This window comes from Plecotus auritus (genome assembly GCF_963455305.1).
Source record: "Plecotus auritus genome assembly, chromosome: 8".
Classification (NCBI taxonomy): Eukaryota; Metazoa; Chordata; class Mammalia; order Chiroptera; family Vespertilionidae; genus Plecotus; species Plecotus auritus.
In genome coordinates, this window is record NC_137782.1 from 67523427 (window position 1) to 67540201 (window position 16775).

General features: G+C 47.2%; 1 protein-coding gene across 2 annotated transcripts; it reads left to right on the forward strand.

Annotated features, from left to right (window-relative positions):
- The first annotated feature begins 1863 nt into the window (after window positions 1-1863).
- On the forward strand, window positions 1864-15101 carry ITPA (inosine triphosphatase). Of its 2 annotated transcripts, none has more exons than XM_080686213.1 (8): window positions 1864-1995; window positions 4044-4101; window positions 4191-4255; window positions 4870-4943; window positions 6215-6246; window positions 6894-7009; window positions 13303-13379; window positions 14648-15101. In XM_080686213.1, the coding sequence occupies exons 1-8, from the start codon at window positions 1975-1977 to the stop codon at window positions 14784-14786; spliced, it is 582 nt and encodes a 193-aa protein (XP_080542339.1). In that variant the 5' UTR covers window positions 1864-1974; the 3' UTR covers window positions 14787-15101. The 2 variants fall into 2 exon arrangements, with proteins under 2 accessions (XP_080542339.1, XP_080542338.1); XM_080686212.1 differs by lacking the exon at window positions 1864-1995 and adding an exon at window positions 2277-2565.
- The last annotated feature ends 1674 nt before the right edge of the window (window positions 15102-16775 follow it).

A 16775-nucleotide genomic window follows, 5' to 3' on the forward strand; every position in this document is an offset into this window, starting at 1 on the left:
GGAGAGATTTAATAAAAATAGCTAATGTTGCCCAGCTGGCATGGCTCAGTGGTTGAGTGCCTATGAATCAGGAGGTCAAAGTTGGATTCGATTTCCAGGCTCGATCCCCAGTAGGGGGCGTGAAGGAGGCAGCTGATCAATGATTCATCATTGCTTTTTCTATCTCTCCCTTCCTCTCTGAAATCAATAAAAATATATATTTTTTAAAAAGCTAATGTCGACAATTGTTAAAGTTGGGTGATGGGTATATAGGGGCTCATTATACTGCATTTTCCTTCTGTTTTGTAAGTTTGACATTTTTGTATAAGTGTGAAATTTTCCACAATAAAAAGTTTTATTAAAAAGTAAAAATTAAGACTAAAAATTTTCATAATTTGCATGTGCTCAGAAGTTGCCTGGAAGGGCAAAACAACAAACTGTCAGTAGAGATAACCCTTCCTTGTTGCCTCAACTAGATATGTTTATAGCTTTCATTTGCAGTTCTCAGGTTCTCAGAGTCCTGGACCCCAATCATGTCTCTTAAGATTTGTGGGCAGACAGGAGGGGTGGAAAGTGGCAGGGAGAGCTATCTTCCTGGTTCACAACAGCATTGGACTCATGACAGTAGCATTAGGGGGTGAAAAGGAGGGGACTGATTCCAGAACTATTTCAGAGGTAGAATTGATAGGACCTGACAAGCTTTTTTGAGGGCAAGAATTGTCCTTCTTTGCTTAACTGGATTTCCCCAATCGAGAAGAGTGCAAATTCTAATGAGATTTCCAGTCATATTCCTTGTTAAAGGGGGTAAAAATTCACACATTGTAATTCTAGCATAATGAGTGAATGATTGACAGATTATCTTTCCATTCTTTTTCTTTTTAAAATTTATTGATTTATTGGTTGTTTCTTTTATGTGCCCTGACCAGGGATTGGACCCACAACCTTGGCTTATCAGGACAACACTTACCAACTGAGCTACCTGGCCAGGGCTCTCCTTCCTTTCTGTTCAGAGCAACTAAGCACTTTGACTGTCTCTTTATAGGTAGACGTATCAGTTAAGTGAACCAATCAATACATTTCTTTTTTGTTTTGTTTTGCCTAAGCCGGTTTTCTGACCCTTGCAACCAAGAGTCTGACTAAAGATCACACATACACAAACTTTTGTATACAATTTTTGTATTCACATACCTCCTCCCTCTCCCCAAGCTCTTGAGCTCCAAAGCCTTCAGATTTAGAGTGAGGTCTATCTAAAGCGAATATCCCCTCACAATAGTCCCTGCTGTTAACCCTTTGTGAGCTCCTACAGCGTGCTGTGACTGATCAGCCTCCCCAGACAAGGTGGTTCTCTCAGCCTCCAGCACTCCCAGGGTCCTTGCACTGACACAGCACATTGTTCTTGTCTGTAGTACACAAGGTGTCTGTGCCCGGGGCCTGGCAAGCTCCTCTGAGCCTAAGTTTTCAACAGCCAGGAGGTCAGCTTCGATCAGGGAAACCTCTATGACTTCATGAAGAAGGCAGATAGATGACACAGAGGGAGGGCTACCCACTTCCTGAATATAACCCACTACTTTCCAGATCAATTCCATGGAGCTTCACAAATCACATTGTGGAAATAGTACTGACTCAGAAACTCCAGGAACTGCCCCAGAACACAGTAATGTATTTTAGTGCAATACTAACTTTATGATCATTGAGCAAAGTTTTCAGAGAGCATGGAAGTTTAAATATTCCCTAAGGACAAATTCTGGGACCTAAAATAAAAAATAATTCGAGATTGTCAGAGGTCATTAACATTAAGCAAAATAACTCATCCAGGCACTGATCGACCTCCAGGGTACTGACACTCCTTTGACAGAAGTTGCCTCACCATGAGTAGAGCTGGCCCTACATCTGCCCTTGCTGAGTCTCTGGAGGAGGGAGACAGGTGACTTGCCCAATGCGGGGGTCAGCAGTAGGTCTGTCGCCCAGGTGGGTCTATTCTTTGCTGTGTTCAGGATGCAAAGATCTAGCCGAGACGTGAGTATTGAGAAGGGTTGATGAATTCGGGGTAGGAAGGACGGAGTTCTTTGCTTCGCTTGGTGCTCAAGTTCCAGAGAAGGGTGATAGCGGCGGAGGGCCGATTGTTGGAATGGTATCTTTCGGTCCCTGCTGATAGCGTCGCTCGTTGGGAGAGACAGATCTCGGAGCACTCAACCTCCACTCAGGAAGACCGTTGCACGGGGGAGCAGGGTGGCCGCGCCACGTTCCTCCCAGCGCGCGGCGCCCGAGGCTGCTCATCCGGAAAAACGGCACTCTTCTCCCCGGGGTCTGAGCGAGGGCTCAGGTGCCCAGCGCTGCCTTCCCTCTGCAAGTTGGTTAGGCTGTCGCCGCTGCCAGATGCACGCAACGGAATACCGAGGTTGCCTTACCCGGGATCGCTAAGCTGGCTGCCTGGCCGCCCACTTCCGCCGCCGGCCGGAAGTGCCTGCAACCCGCGGTAGAGGGGCTTCCGGTGGGACCGCGAGATAGCTGAGACTCACTATGGCGGCCTCCTTGGCCGGGAAGGAGCTCGTGTTTGTCACGGGGAACGCCAAGAAGTTGGAGGAGGTGCTAGGAGGGTGTGGGAGGCCGGCCAGGAGGCGGCTGGGACGGGGCGGAGAACTGGATTCCGGGAGGAGGAAGCACGCGGGAGAGTCGCGCAGGGGGTGTGGAGCGTCGGACCCGCAGGGATGGGTTGGACGGAGCGGGTGGAACGGGTTGGACCGCGCGAAGTGGGGCGGCCGGGGACACAGGGCTTGTGAGCTCAGAGGAGTGGCGGGGTCCTTGGCACCTGTCCCGAAGGTCACTTATTGAGCTAGACTTCAAAGCGGGATCCCGACACCCTTCTGGAGCTGATCCAGGCCGCGCTGCTGATTCGAAGGTGACAGGGCGTGGGGCAGACATCCCAACTGGGCCCTCCGAGTCCTACCACGGTCCCGGAATGTGGTCCTCAGTAATGATCCTAGCTGAGTAGTGCAGTTGGTTAGAATGTCATCCTGATACGACAAGGTTGGGGGTTTGTCCCCAGTCAGGGCACATAAAGAATCAACCAGTGAATGCGTAAATAAGTAGAACAACAAATTTCTCTCGCTCTTTCTCTCTCTAAAAATCAATAAATTTTGTTAAAATTAAAATTTTAAAATGTGATTGTAAATGATATTTTGAGATATCTCCTATAACTGAATGGGAGAGAATATGGCGACATCTATGACTTTTTGAAAAAAACAACAACAAACAAAACAACAAAGAAAAACAAAAAACTTCATTGTGATGGCTGTCTCCTGCATACCCCCACCAGGGATCAAACCTGCAACCTCAGCAACCTTTTGGTGCCTGGGAGGACACCCAAGCAACTGAGCCACACCTGCCAGGTTGACATTTGGGATTTAAAGGTTTAAAGGTCACAGGTGCCCTGGCCGGTGTGGTTCAGTGGTTGGAGCATCGACCTACACACTGAAGGATCATGGGTTCTATTCCCGATCAAGGGCACATACTTGGGTTTCAGGTTTGATTCCTGCCTCAGGTCAGGGCTCAGGAGGCAACCAGTCAATATGTTTCTCTCACAATGATCTTTCGCCTCCCCCTCCCTCCCTATCTTCCTTCCATTTTCTTTAAAAATCAACGGAGGGAGGGAGAGAAGGTCACAGGAACTGCTAATACTATTTTGGTTTTCTATATTCACAATTAAAAGATGCTAAATTTCAGGCAGGTGTTATTAAAAATAAAGTATTTTTTAACCAATGTCACCCCAATACATTCAATAAAAAATAAGTTAATTAAAAAATAGGGTTTCTGGGAGCATTAAGAAGGGAAGTGGGTGTTCTGGATGGGCAGTTAGCATGGGAGACCTGAAGTAGGAGATTGTGGAGATGAGGGAGCTGACCTGCTGGGGTGGACCCTGAAGGCTGGGGTGAGGCTCATGGGCCTGATTAATAAGCTTTAGGGTACTGACAGGAGAGTTACCTGATTAGAATGGTGGATGAGAACTTGTGTATTATGGGGAATCGTTAACAAATGGTGATAAATGTTCTTTCATTTTGCAACAGGTCATTCAGATTCTAGGAGACAAGTTTCCATGTACTTTGGTGGCAAAGAAAATTGACCGTATGTCTCTGTTTTGTTTTATTTTTAAAAGATAGTTTGATTTCTCTGTCTGCTGGTGACCTGACTCTGTATGTCTTTTTCCTCATAAGTGCCAGAGTACCAGGGAGAGCCTGACGAGATTTCCATACAGAAGTGTCAGGAGGCAGCTCGCCAGGTGCTTGCTCCACATGTGTGCTCTACTCACTTCTCTTGTCCTGGTGGCTCCTGGGGCCTGTGCCTGTTGGGGATGAATGGAGAACAATAGCATGGGCACAATTTGGTATAACTCAAGGATCTGCCCAGGCCTAGCTGTTCTGGGGTTAGTTCATGTTGGCCCTGGAATACTGTCTTTCTCAACCTTGACTGTATAGTATCTCCCCAGACCACCACTTACACACATAATTCTCTCTAACTTTCAGATACATACATTCCAGCCCCAAAATCTCTCCACATCCATCCATCCCTGTACTCACTTATCTCTGTAGAACTGAGAAAGAGCACTTCCTGAAGGGTCAGGCTGCCTGACTATGAATCCCACCTTTTCTCTTACTGTGCCTGGAGCAGGCTTTACAGCCTGCCAGGGCTTTTGGTGTCCCTATCTCTAAAATGAATATAAGAGATTAGCCAAGGGCTAATCCTGGTAGCAGGTGGACGGACCTCTATATCCTGTTGCTGCAGATTCCAACCAGCTGTGGGCCTGGCTCCAGCTTGGATGGCCTGGGAATTCAGGGCTGCAGCAGGGACTGTTGCTGGTAGCAGGTCTCAGGGCTGTATTTCCTTGTGCTGCAGGTGCAGGGGCCTGTACTGGTGGAGGATACCTGTCTGTGCTTCAACGCCCTTGGGGGCCTCCCTGGCCCCTACATGTGAGTGGTCCCCCTCATAGGGCCCTGCTCCCAAAACCATCTGAATTTGGAAATGATTGGTTACCTGATATCACAGATCATTCACTGTCTTGGCATCAACACCAATATTTCAGATTGTCCTGAGGAAGGATTAGGGATGGGGAAAGGCATGCCTTTCTTTTGTAAAGTGTGAGAATGTGATTGTGTAAGTGGAGATGGGCAAGGGGAACCCATCTGTTGAAGATGTACATTCCTGGATAGATCAATTTCAGGAAAGAGAAAACAAGAAAGTCAAGATCTGAAAATGGATTTCCTATCCAATGCCCTGCACCCCCTTAGAAGGTCTTGTTGTATCTCTAGGGTACAAATACCCCAATTTGAATACCCCTCTCTGTGGTTAGGGGGCAAATGCATACCAGTGGTGCTACTAGGTCTTGGATATGTATATATTTAACATTTAGATTGCCAATATGTTTGCCAAGGCAGTAGCACCTGTATACACTTATAGTATGCATTGCTCCATATTTTGCAATGTGGGGAGTATGAAGTGTTATCACATGCAGTTTTAATTTACATTTGCCTAATTATCACTCAACTTGAGGCCTTCATTGAATTATTGATTCTTCTATGCATTGCCTGTTTACATCCATTTCCTTTTTCCTATTGGATGACTTGTCTTCATTTTGAGTTGAGACATTCTTTTTGTTTGTTTGTTTTAAATTGTTTTTTAAATTGCTTCTTAGAGAAGAAGCGAGAGGGAGAGAGAAACATCAGTGTGAGAGCGAAACATGGACTGGCTGCCTCCAGCATGCCCCCTACTGGGGACTGAGCCCTTAACTTGGTTGTGTGCCCTGACTGGGAATTGAACTTGCAACCTTTAGGTACACTGGATGATGCCCAACCAACTGAGCCACACTGCCCAGGGCGAGACATTCTTTTTTTTTTTTTTAATATATTTTATTGATTGTTTTACAGAGAGGAAGGGAGAGGGATAGAGAGTTAGAAACATCGATGAGAGAGAAACACCGATCAGCTGCCTCCTGCACACCTCCCACTGGGGATGTGCCCGCAACCAAGGTACATGCCCTTGATCGGAATCGAACCTGGGACCCTTCAGTCCGCAGGCCGACGCTTTATCCACTGAGCCAAACCGGTTAGGGCCGAGACATTCTTTATCATGTGAATTGCTTGGCTGTCACAGGGCTCTAATCCCTGGGGGGTTGCAACCCAGAGAAGAAGGTGGTCCAAAGATCCATCTGCTGGTGTCTGACTCACCTTTGTTTGTCTTGCAGAAAGTGGTTTCTGGAGAAATTAAAGCCTGAAGGTATTATTCCCTTTATTTCTTCCTTTAGATCTGTTGGGAATTGAGAATCCCGAGGTAGTCTAGGGGAGGGCCCCACTAGTAATCAGGAATCTCAGGTTCAGCCCCACCATGGATCTCTTCTGTTCACCTCAGTTTCCCCATCTATAACCTGCAGCTCATACTTTCCCTGCACACCTGACTGTAGGGAGTGCTGAGATATGGAAGGAGTGGATGGAAAAGTGGAAGGAGTGGAGCTGTGAATTTGAGGGACAAAGGGACTGCAGTTGATTTGGGGGTAAGAGGACTGGCCCTACTGACTGCTTGCCAGTCCTTGCCTTTGCCAGGGCCTGGCCTTGGGGTTCGGGTCCCCTCCTGGGCCCCAGCATTGCACACCCTGTCACCTACAGTTGCAGGCCAAAATGTTCCCTCTTTAGGTGCTGCTAAAAACACTTCATATTAATGAGCATTTAAGCATATATAATAGTAGAACAGAATAATGAACCCCATCTCCCCATGACTCAACTTCCAGGTTTATCACCACAAAGCCTATCTGATGACATGTATAAAACCCCCAGTTTGGCATATGTCCCCCAACCTGGGGCCTCAGGGTGGGGAGTGGGCGTTGGCCGGCACAGACTGAGCTAAGCCCTCACTGCACCTGTCCACAGGTCTCCACCAGCTCCTGGCGGGGTTCGAGGACAAGTCGGCCTATGCACTCTGTACATTCGCATTCAGCACTGGCAACGCAAGTGAGCCCGTGCGCCTCTTCAGGGGCCGGACCTCGGTGCGTACCCATGCTGGTTCCTCAATATGCCACCAGAGGGCGCTGAGCCTCTAGCTCTTGGCCCAGTGTCTTCTGCTGGAAGGTAGTGGGAGGGCATCCAGGCCAGAGTTAGTTCCCAGGACTTTGCCCAGATCTGCCCCTGGGCACCATCAGGAGAAATGCTGTCAATTCAATCTGTGTGACCCCTGAGGCTGCTGTTTGAGGGGAATGCATAATGGCTCACAACTCTTGAGGCCCTGTGTACCCAGAGCTCTGCACTATATGCCCTCCCAAGAAGCAAATGCAGAAACTGAAGAAGACAACTCCCAGAGCTACATCTACATCCCAGACTTCTCCAAGTTCCAATCTCCTTATCCAACTACTTGAATATCACACAGGCTTTCTAACTTTTTATGTTCATATAGAATCTTCCTCCAACTTACTCCTTCCCCAGCTGCCCTTCAGCATCTCATGCCTACCTGTGAGGTTCAGCAACTTCTCACAGGGCCCACACTACCCTCTGAGCTGGCTGCATGCATCTCCTCTCCCCACCCCAACCCACCCCCCCCAGTATATTCCCACATTGTGGGGATTCACTCCTCTGCTTTCTCTCTTCTGCTCAGGATAAAATCCAAGAGTCCCACTGTAGCCCACGAAGCGCTATCCCAGAATCTCCACCAGGGGTTGACCACAGAGGTGTATTGCCCTACCTGGTTATATTTGTGTGTGGTAAAAAACACATAACAGCCGAAACCGGTTTGGCTCAGTGGATAGAGCGTCGGCCTGCGGACTGAAGGGTCCCGGGTTCAATTCCGGTCAAGGGCATGTACCTTGGTTGCGGGCACATCCCCGGTGGGAGGTGTGCAGGAGGCAGCTGATCGATGTTTCTCTCTCATCGATGTTTCTAGCTCTCTATCCCTCTCCCTTCCTCTCTGTAAAATATCAATAAAATATATTAAAAAAACAACAACACATAAAAATTAGCATCTTCACCATTTTAAGTGTACAGTAGTGTTAACTATATGCACACTTGTGCAACGGATCTCTAGCAACTCTCCCTTTCCCCCCTCCCTAGCCCCTGTCATCAGTTTCTAAGAGTTGGACAACTTTAGACACCTTATATAAGTGAATGCTATAGTATTTATGTTTTTGTGACTGGCTTATTTATGATAATGTCTTTAAGGATCATCCATGTTGTAGCATGAATTTGTTTTTAAGGCTGAATAATACTCCATTGTATGTATATGCCATATTTTCTTTATCCATTTATCAGTTGATGAGCATTTATTACTTCCACATTTTGGCTACTGTGAATAATGCTGCTATGAACACGGGAATGTTCTCTCTCAAAAATCAGAACTTTGAACAACCACAGGCCCTGCTGATAAGGCCAGGTCACTGCTGTCCCCACCATTCCCTATTGTCTCCCCAGCTTTGGCTGCTTCATGCACTTTGTTGCTTCCCAATCCCCACTTTACCCAGGGTGGCCCTGTTTCTTCATGTTCTTACCTGAGCTCTCTGAACCTAATCACATTGTCCTTTCAGCAATGCATATGCCAAGCCCTTCCCTATCTGAGGGCCTTGGCATCAGCCTGGAATGTTCTCCGCCTAGAATGTTCTTTTTTAAAATAATTTCAAAGAGAGGGGAAGAAGGAGAGAGAGAAACATTAATGTGACAGAAACATCTACTGGTTGCCTCCTGTACTCACCCCAACCAGAGATGGAACCCATAACCTGGTTGTGTGCCCTGACCAGAAATTGAACCCTCGACCTTTCAGTCTATGAGACAACACTCCAACCAAGTGAGCCACACCGGCCAGGGCCGCCTGGAATGTTCTTGCTCTATCCCTGAGGCCTTCCCAAGTCATTCTATCCTGTTCTTGAGTCCAGCTCCCTGTTCCCTTTAAGCCACTTGGCATTTGGTAATTTGTTTACTAGTTTGATGCCCGTTTTGCTTAAGATCCATTCTGTGAGGGCAAGGCAAGGCCTGCTGTAACCCCAGTGCTGACAACACTGCCTGCCTTACTGCAGATGTTCATAAAACGTGTTACTTGGGTATGGTTCAGAGTAGTTTAGTAACTGCCTCAGTCTCCCTGCTAGCAGGAGCAGAACTTGCCTTTGGTCTAAATAACTTGTCATTTATGTGGCTAATCCCCATCCTCTACTACCTCTCTTATAGTTTTTAAATTACTTTTTTCTTTTATTGCTTCTACAGCAACATGACATTTTGTGACACTGGGCTATAATTTGTTCTCTTTGTAACATTTCTCTGTTGGAATTCGCTTATTACAGCCAGTATTGAGCTCATTTTTAATTTTTTCTTTTTATCATTTTTTAAATCTTTATTTTTGAGAGTATTACAGATGTCCCTCTTCCTCCCCCCCCCCCCCCCGCCATTGCCTCCCTCCACCCGGTTCCCACCCCACCTCAGGCCTTCATCACCCTATTGTCTGTGTCCATCGGTAATGTATACTAGTACATGCACATAAGATCTTTGTTTAATCTCTTCCCACCCTTCCTCCCCTTCCCTCTGAGACTGTTAGTCTTTCCATGCCTTTGATTCTATTTTATTCATCAGTTTGTTTTGTTCGTTAGATTTCTTGTTCGTTTATTTTTAAATTCGGTTGTTGATATGTATTGCCATTTTATTGTTCAGATTTTTAATCTTTTTCTTCTTCCTCTTCTTAAAGAATACCCTTCAATATTTCATGTAGTACTAGTTTGGTGCTTATGAACTCCTTTAGCTTTTTCTTGTCTGTGAAGCTATCTGACCTTCAGTTCTAAATGATAGCTTTGCTGGGTAGAGTAATCTTGTTATAGGTCCTTACTATCCATCACTTTATGAATATTTCTTGCCACGCCCTTCTGGCCACAAACTTTCTGTTAAGAAATCAGCTGACAGTCTTATGGGCGCTCCCTTGTAGGTACCTAACTGCTCTTCTCTTACTGCTTTTAAGATTTTTTCTTTGTCTTTAACTTTTGGCATTTTAATTATGATGTATCTTGGTGTGGGCCTTTTTGGGTTCCTCTTGTTTGGGGCTCTGTGCTTCCTGGACTTGTAAGTCTATTTCTTTTACCAGGTTAGGGAAGTTTTCAAATAGTTTTTCAATTTATTGCTTGCTTTCTCTTTTTCTTCTGGCACCCCCATAATGCAGATGTTGGTATACTTAAAGTTTTCCTAGAGGCTCCTTACACTATCTTCATATTTTTGGAATCTTTTTTTCTCTTGCTCTTCTGATTGGATGTTTTTTGCTTCCTCATATTTCAAATTGTTGATTTGATTCTCGGAACACTCTATTCTACTTTTGAATCTCTATAAATTATTCTTTATTTCAGTTAGTGTATGTTTAATTTCTGACTTTTTTTTTATTTTTTATGCTCACCCAAGGATATTTTTCCATTGATTTTGAGCGAGAGTGGAAGAGAGAGGGGAAGACAGAGAAACATCAATGTGAGAGAAACACATTGATGGGCTGCCTCCTGCACATGTCCTGACCAGGGCCCGGGTTGGGGAGGAGCTTGCAACCGAGATACATGCCCTTGACCAGAATCGAACCTGCGGCCCTTTGGTCCACAGGCCAACAACACTCTATCCACTGAGCCAAACCAGCTAGGGCCTGACTGGTCTTTCATGTCTTTGACATTTTTACTAAAATCCTTGGAAGTTTCACTAAGTCCCTTGAAGATCTCATTAAGTCCCTTGAAGCTCTCATTAAGATCCTTGAGTAATCTTATAACCATTGCTTTGAACTCTGTATCTAGTAGCTTGCTTGCTTTCATTTCTTTCATTTGTAACATGTTTCTTTGTCTCCACATTTTGGCTGCTTCCCTGTGTTTGTTTCTATGTATTAGGTAGAGCTGTTATGTCTCCTGGAATTGGTAGAGTGGCCTTGTGTAATAGGTGTCCTTTAGGGCCCAGTGACTCAGCCTCCACCGTCACCTGAGCTGGGCACTATAGGTGCGCCCCTGTGTGGGCTGTGTGCACAGTCTTGTTGTAGTTGAGCCTTGATAGGCATCACGAGAAGGAATTGGCGTCACTGGGAGGAATTTGCTCCAGGCCAATTGGCTGTGAGGACCAGCTGCGTCTATAATAGAAGAGCTGCTATGCAGGAGACACCCCTATGGACCAGGACGTGCTTCAGTGGGGCTTTGGTGCTCACTGAGTCTGCCCCTTGAGTGTGTCACTTGTGGATATGTAGAGTTGTAATCTGGTATGGTCTGAAGCTGTCCACTGGGTCACTGGCTCTGAGGCCTCCTGGTTGTTGCAAAGTCAGCCACTGCCTGGGGTCACCTGGCAGGAGCTACAGAGAAATCTATAGATGGCTGCTATTTGTATTGGGCTAGGACGGTGGTCGGCAAACCGCGGCTCGCGAGCCACATGCGGCTCTTTGGCCCCTTGAGTGTGGCTCTTCCACAAAATACCACGGCCTGGGCGAGTCTGTTTTGAAGAAGTGGCATTAGAAGAAGTTTAAGTTTAAAAAATTTGGCTCTAAAAGAAATTTCAATCGTTGTACGTTGATATTTGGCTCTGTTGACTAATGAGTTTGCCGACCTTTGGGCTAGGAAGTGCCCAGGTGAGGACAAGCTGTGAGGCAAGGCAGGCTGGTGCTAGTGCTGGGTCTTGGACCTTTTCTTGATAGGTTTGGGGCACGCTGACTCCAGCTGCTGCTTATTTAAGAGAGTTTTAGCAATGTCTGAAACTGAGCCAGTACAGGCCATTCATATGGAAAAGCAGCTGCAAACAGCTTGGGTGGGGCTGAAAATTGGATAGGCCGGGTTCTCAGAGATTCACCAGGGGGAATGAACAGTGTGGACCATGCTGATGGAAACTCAGATATGGCTGCCAGGCAGCTTTGCAATGGGGGAGGTCTCAGCACAGGAACAATGACTCCTGTGAACACCCCTGTCGAGGAGAACTCACCCTCGAGTTCTTGTCCCGATGCCAGACAGTCCAGTTTCTCCCTGTATGTCCCTGGACTCCCCCAAAGCTGCCATCCAGCACTGGAGGTCAGGACCATATAAGTTCTTGTGCAGGCCCTTTAAGAGGAACACCTGGGACTCCAGCAGTCTCTGTGTCACTCAGCCACAATCCCCGGTAGTTTTTTGTGTGGTTTTTTTTTTTAATATATTTTTATTGATATCAGAGAGGGAGAGAGAGAAATAGAAACATCAATGATGAGAGAATCATTGATTGGCTGCCTCCTGCACGCCCTCTACTGGAGACTGAGCTCACAACCCGGCATGTGCCCTTGACCGGAATGGAACCCGGACCCTTCAGTCCACAGGCCAGCGCTCTATCCACTGAGCCAAACCGGCTAGGGACCCGCTAGTTTTATAGCCTAAAGTTATGGGGACTTCTCTTCCCAGCCCTGGAACCCTGGGCTGGGGGTCTGCTGTGGGGCTGGGACACCTTGCTTCTCACAGGAGGCCTTGGAAATATCCCTCCTGATTAAAGAAACACCACACGTGGGTATTGGACCAGCCTGTTCAATGTCTCTGGCCTCCTGCCAGTCTCAATGCGCTTTCTTCTTTACTTCTCTAGTTGTAGGACTTCCATTCAGCCAGATTTCAGGTGGTTCTGAATGATGGTTGTTCTGTATTTTAGTTGTAATTTTGATGTGGTTGTGGGAGTTGGCAAGTACCAGTGTTCACCTATGTCGCCATCTTGGTTCTTCCCATTTTAATATATTTTTATTGATTTCAGAGAGGGAGAGATAGAAACATCAATGATGAGAGAGAATCGTAAATTGGCTGTCTCCTGCAAGCCTCCTACTGGGGATTGAGCCCACAACCAGGCATGTGCCCAGACTGGCTCAACCACTGAGCCACACCAGCCAGGCAGTTGACCTCATTTTTATGTTGAACATTGTGCTAAGTAATTTCTATCATGTTATTTCACTTAATTGTTAGAGCCTGTCTTGCATTTTGAGAAATGCAGTAATAGTAGCAGGCATAGGGCTTATCTGCAAATTCTAGGGACCTTAATCTCCTATTAGGAGAAAGTGTTTTCTGTCAGGTTTTCACAGTTGACTCTCTTCAATAGGTCACCATTTGGCAAAGCTGTAGAGAGGGAGGGTGTCTCCAGGGATATCAAGTACATGGTTCCTCCCTGCATTTTGAGAAATGCAATACATGTGAGGGGAGAACTGCATTTTATTTATGTGTTTAGCAAACATTTGCAGGCAATGTGGGCCCATTGAAACCATATATTTTTAGTAACCAAATCCCTAACTAAACTCAGACTGGCTACTGCTTTCCTCCTATTGTATCTCCTCCAAACCCAATGACATGCTTGTCCCCCTTTCCTCTGGCAGGGCCGGATTGTGGTACCTCGAGGCTGCCGGGACTTTGGCTGGGACCCCTGCTTTCAACCTGATGGATACGAGCAAACGTAAGGAGCCCAGTTTTTTCTTGGGGTCAGGCTAGCCATGGTCTGTGTTGGGTCAATGCTCCACCCAAGTGTGCAGGCACGCGGATATGGACAGAGTCAGGCTCTGAGACTGCCATTCCAGCTGAAGGCAGCTCTGCTGGGGTGGATGCAAGGAATCTGGGTGGCCCAGTCCACGGTGGGGGAGGCAGCCAGGTGTAGCTGGGAGACCTGGGCTCGGGCTCCAGCTCACAGCAGAGCAGCTGTGTGACTTCAGTGGCTTCCCCTCTCTGACCTTGGCTTGTCGTATATACATGAGTTTTGGGGGTGATCTTCTGACTCCCTCTATCTAGTTTGGAAAAATGTTAACACTGTTGTAGGGCATCACATTAAACCCCCTTGGTGCTGAGTGTTCTCAGTATTTCATACCAATTTCCTCCTTTATTTACATGGGACACATTGGCCATTATCGGAGTCGGGTTTTCCAGGCTGAAGGGGCCCTTAGGGAGCTTGGCCCAAAGTCTCACAGTGGCCAGACAGGGCTGAGGACAACATGAAAGAGCACTGTCTGAGAATGCTCTTTGGTGACAGAAGTGTTGTACATCTGCACGGCCCAATCCAGTAGCAGTTAGCCATAAGTGGCTGTGGAGCATTTAAACTGTGGCTAGAGTGCCTGAGGAACCAAAATCTTTTTTATTCAGTTGTAATTGGTTCAAATTTAAATGGCCACTCGTGGCTAGTGGCCAATACTGGACAGCATAGATCTGAAGCCCACCATCGGGGTGTGGGATGACCACCTCACTGGAGTCCTGGCATGGAGGACAGGCCAGTGGCTGGCTCGCCTGCCCTCCCCCCGCAGTGTGCTAGAGGAGACTGCTGTGTTTGCTGTCAGGCCCCACTGCTTCCTGTCAATAAATGACAAAGCTGATCAAACATGCAGCTCATCCCCTTGTCCCCAGCTTCCCTTAATCACTTTTGGACACACTGGAGCAAGTTTAATATCCTTCCACAACCATCAATATGGGTTTCTACCTATAGGGGAATTTAAAATGTTTCGATTTTTGTTTTAATTTTTTTTTTATTGATTAAGGTATTACATGTGTACATATCTTCCCATTGCCCCCCTATCCCACTCCCATAAAACGTTTCGATTTTTAAGAAAGTAGCTGCTACCCTTTCCTGGGGAATCCTTGAGATTTGGGCTCTGGAATTGACTGGGGGGAGGGAGGCTGGATCTATACCCTCCCTGATCTGGGCTCCCTGTTCTCTGAGCTGCTGCTGTCGCCCCTTAGGTACGCAGAGATGTCCAAAGCTGAGAAGAATGCCATCTCCCATCGCTTCCGGGCCCTGCGCGAGCTACAGGAATACTTTGGCGGCCTGACTTCTAAGAATGATGATGAGCATGCTCACTGGGAATCTGGGGAGGGCTAGCCTGAAACCTCCATCAGGCAGGCACCCCCTAAGTATGTCCTTCAGGGTTACCACTTCCTGGGGTGTTGAGATTTGACAGCCCCACCAGACCAGCCTCACCAGTCTAGAGGAGCACTGTTTGGCTGTTTGGAGGAGCTTTGGGCAAGGGACACCATTGGTCTCTCCTACAGCCTCAGGACCCAAAAGGACCTCAGGTATTATATGGGCCTTGACAGAATTGAGGGTTTAGGGAAGAAATTCTTAGTGTGTTTTAAATGCGACAAGTAAAAATTCTGGAAGGCACTCCAAAATAAACTGGATGTATCTGCTTTGAAATTTGCCCCAGGCAGGTGTCTGTCTCCTGAATCCCTTTTGGCAGGAGCCGGAAACCTTTTAAATGGAGGGGGAAGGGGTGTTGGTGGGACAAGGGCAGCACTGTGTCCAGGGTGTTCGCATGCCCTTGCTAGCTGGAGTGTTACATCTTTCCTTTCGTTCTGAAGTCTCAAATCAAGGGCTGACCTTTTCCATGCCCAATCCATGCTGTTCACCCACCCATCAAGTGAGCCAATGCCCAGCTCATCTCCATGGTTTTTGCTGGGTTGGAGTGGGCTGTGTGGGAAGTCTAGTGCTTTTGCTTTGTGGGGTTATACATCAGAACAGCTCAAATTATGATTATAATTCCAGACTCATTTAAAAAATATACATATAGCCCTAGCTGGTTTGGCTCAGTGGATAGAGTGCCTGTGGACTGAAAGGTCCTGGGTTTGATTCTGGTCAAGGGCACCTGCCTGGGGTTGTGGGCTCAATCCCCAGTGGGGCATGCAGGAGGCAGCCAATCAATGATTCTGTCATCATTGATGTTTCTATCTCTTTCCCTCTCTGAAAAAAAAAACAAAACATTATATATATATATATTTATGATGTGGGATGCTGGGGGCCTGCCTGCTCCTCACTTGGTAATTCTGGACATGACTCTCCCCCCCCCCCCCCCGAACTCAGGGGATACCCAGGCTACTGGGGAGGGGGCTACAAAGGCTTATGTACCACATGTGTGGGGCAGGTATATGCAACTTGCTTGGGGCAAGGCATCCCTATATGTTACTCAGCTCCTTCCCCAGAGTTGTCCTAGCACACAGTACACTTTCTGTCCCCCTTCTTTTAACTTGAGCTACTCATTTCCCACAAACAGCATTGCTCAGTTGGAGGGTGAGGTGTCTTGGTTGTGCCTCAGTCTCCATCCCCCCTTTCAGTGCACAAGCCCCCACCCCATCTCCCACTCAATCATCCATACATCTGATTTCTACCAAGCGGAAGGTGCCATCTCACTGCTGGGTTGCATTCCTCACATTCCTGAGATGTTTGAGCATCTATGGCCATTCCTGTTAACATTTTGGGCCCCCCTTTCACTGTTCACAGCCTTTGCCTCTTCTGTCAGAGTCACCGTCTTATGTTGGTTTCCAATAATTCTTTGTATATCTAGATCTTAGTTCCTTTTTAGTTTTAGATGTAGCAGATGTCTTCTCATCTGCTCCTTTGGTCTATGGTGTATTTATCAAGTCAGTCCTAAAAGGTGATATGATGGGGTGTCTGTGAGACAGTGCTCTGCCTAAACTGCTGCTGCTCCCAGGTATGTACAGGGGCGCTCCCCTGAGCCTTAGACCTGTGGTCCCTGTTTCCCCCTGCCTGCTGCCACTGTCATGGGTCCTGGCCAACCACCAAATGACCAAGCCAGAAACATGGTACCTTCTCCCCTCCATCAGACCAATCCACACCATGTGGTTTCTTCTACTTCCCTTCATCCCCACCAGCAATGCCCTGGTACAGGATGCAGCCCCTCCCCGACCCTACCTCCCCTACTTTTAAATTCTAGAATCTACCCAGCAGACCGGATAGTTCAAAACTGCCAATCTGACCTATTCGCCTGTTTTCAGTCTCCGATCAGACTGCTCTGCAACTGTCTCCGAGAGCCAGAGCCCTTTGCTATCAGCCCCGCTAATCTCCCCACGCCAG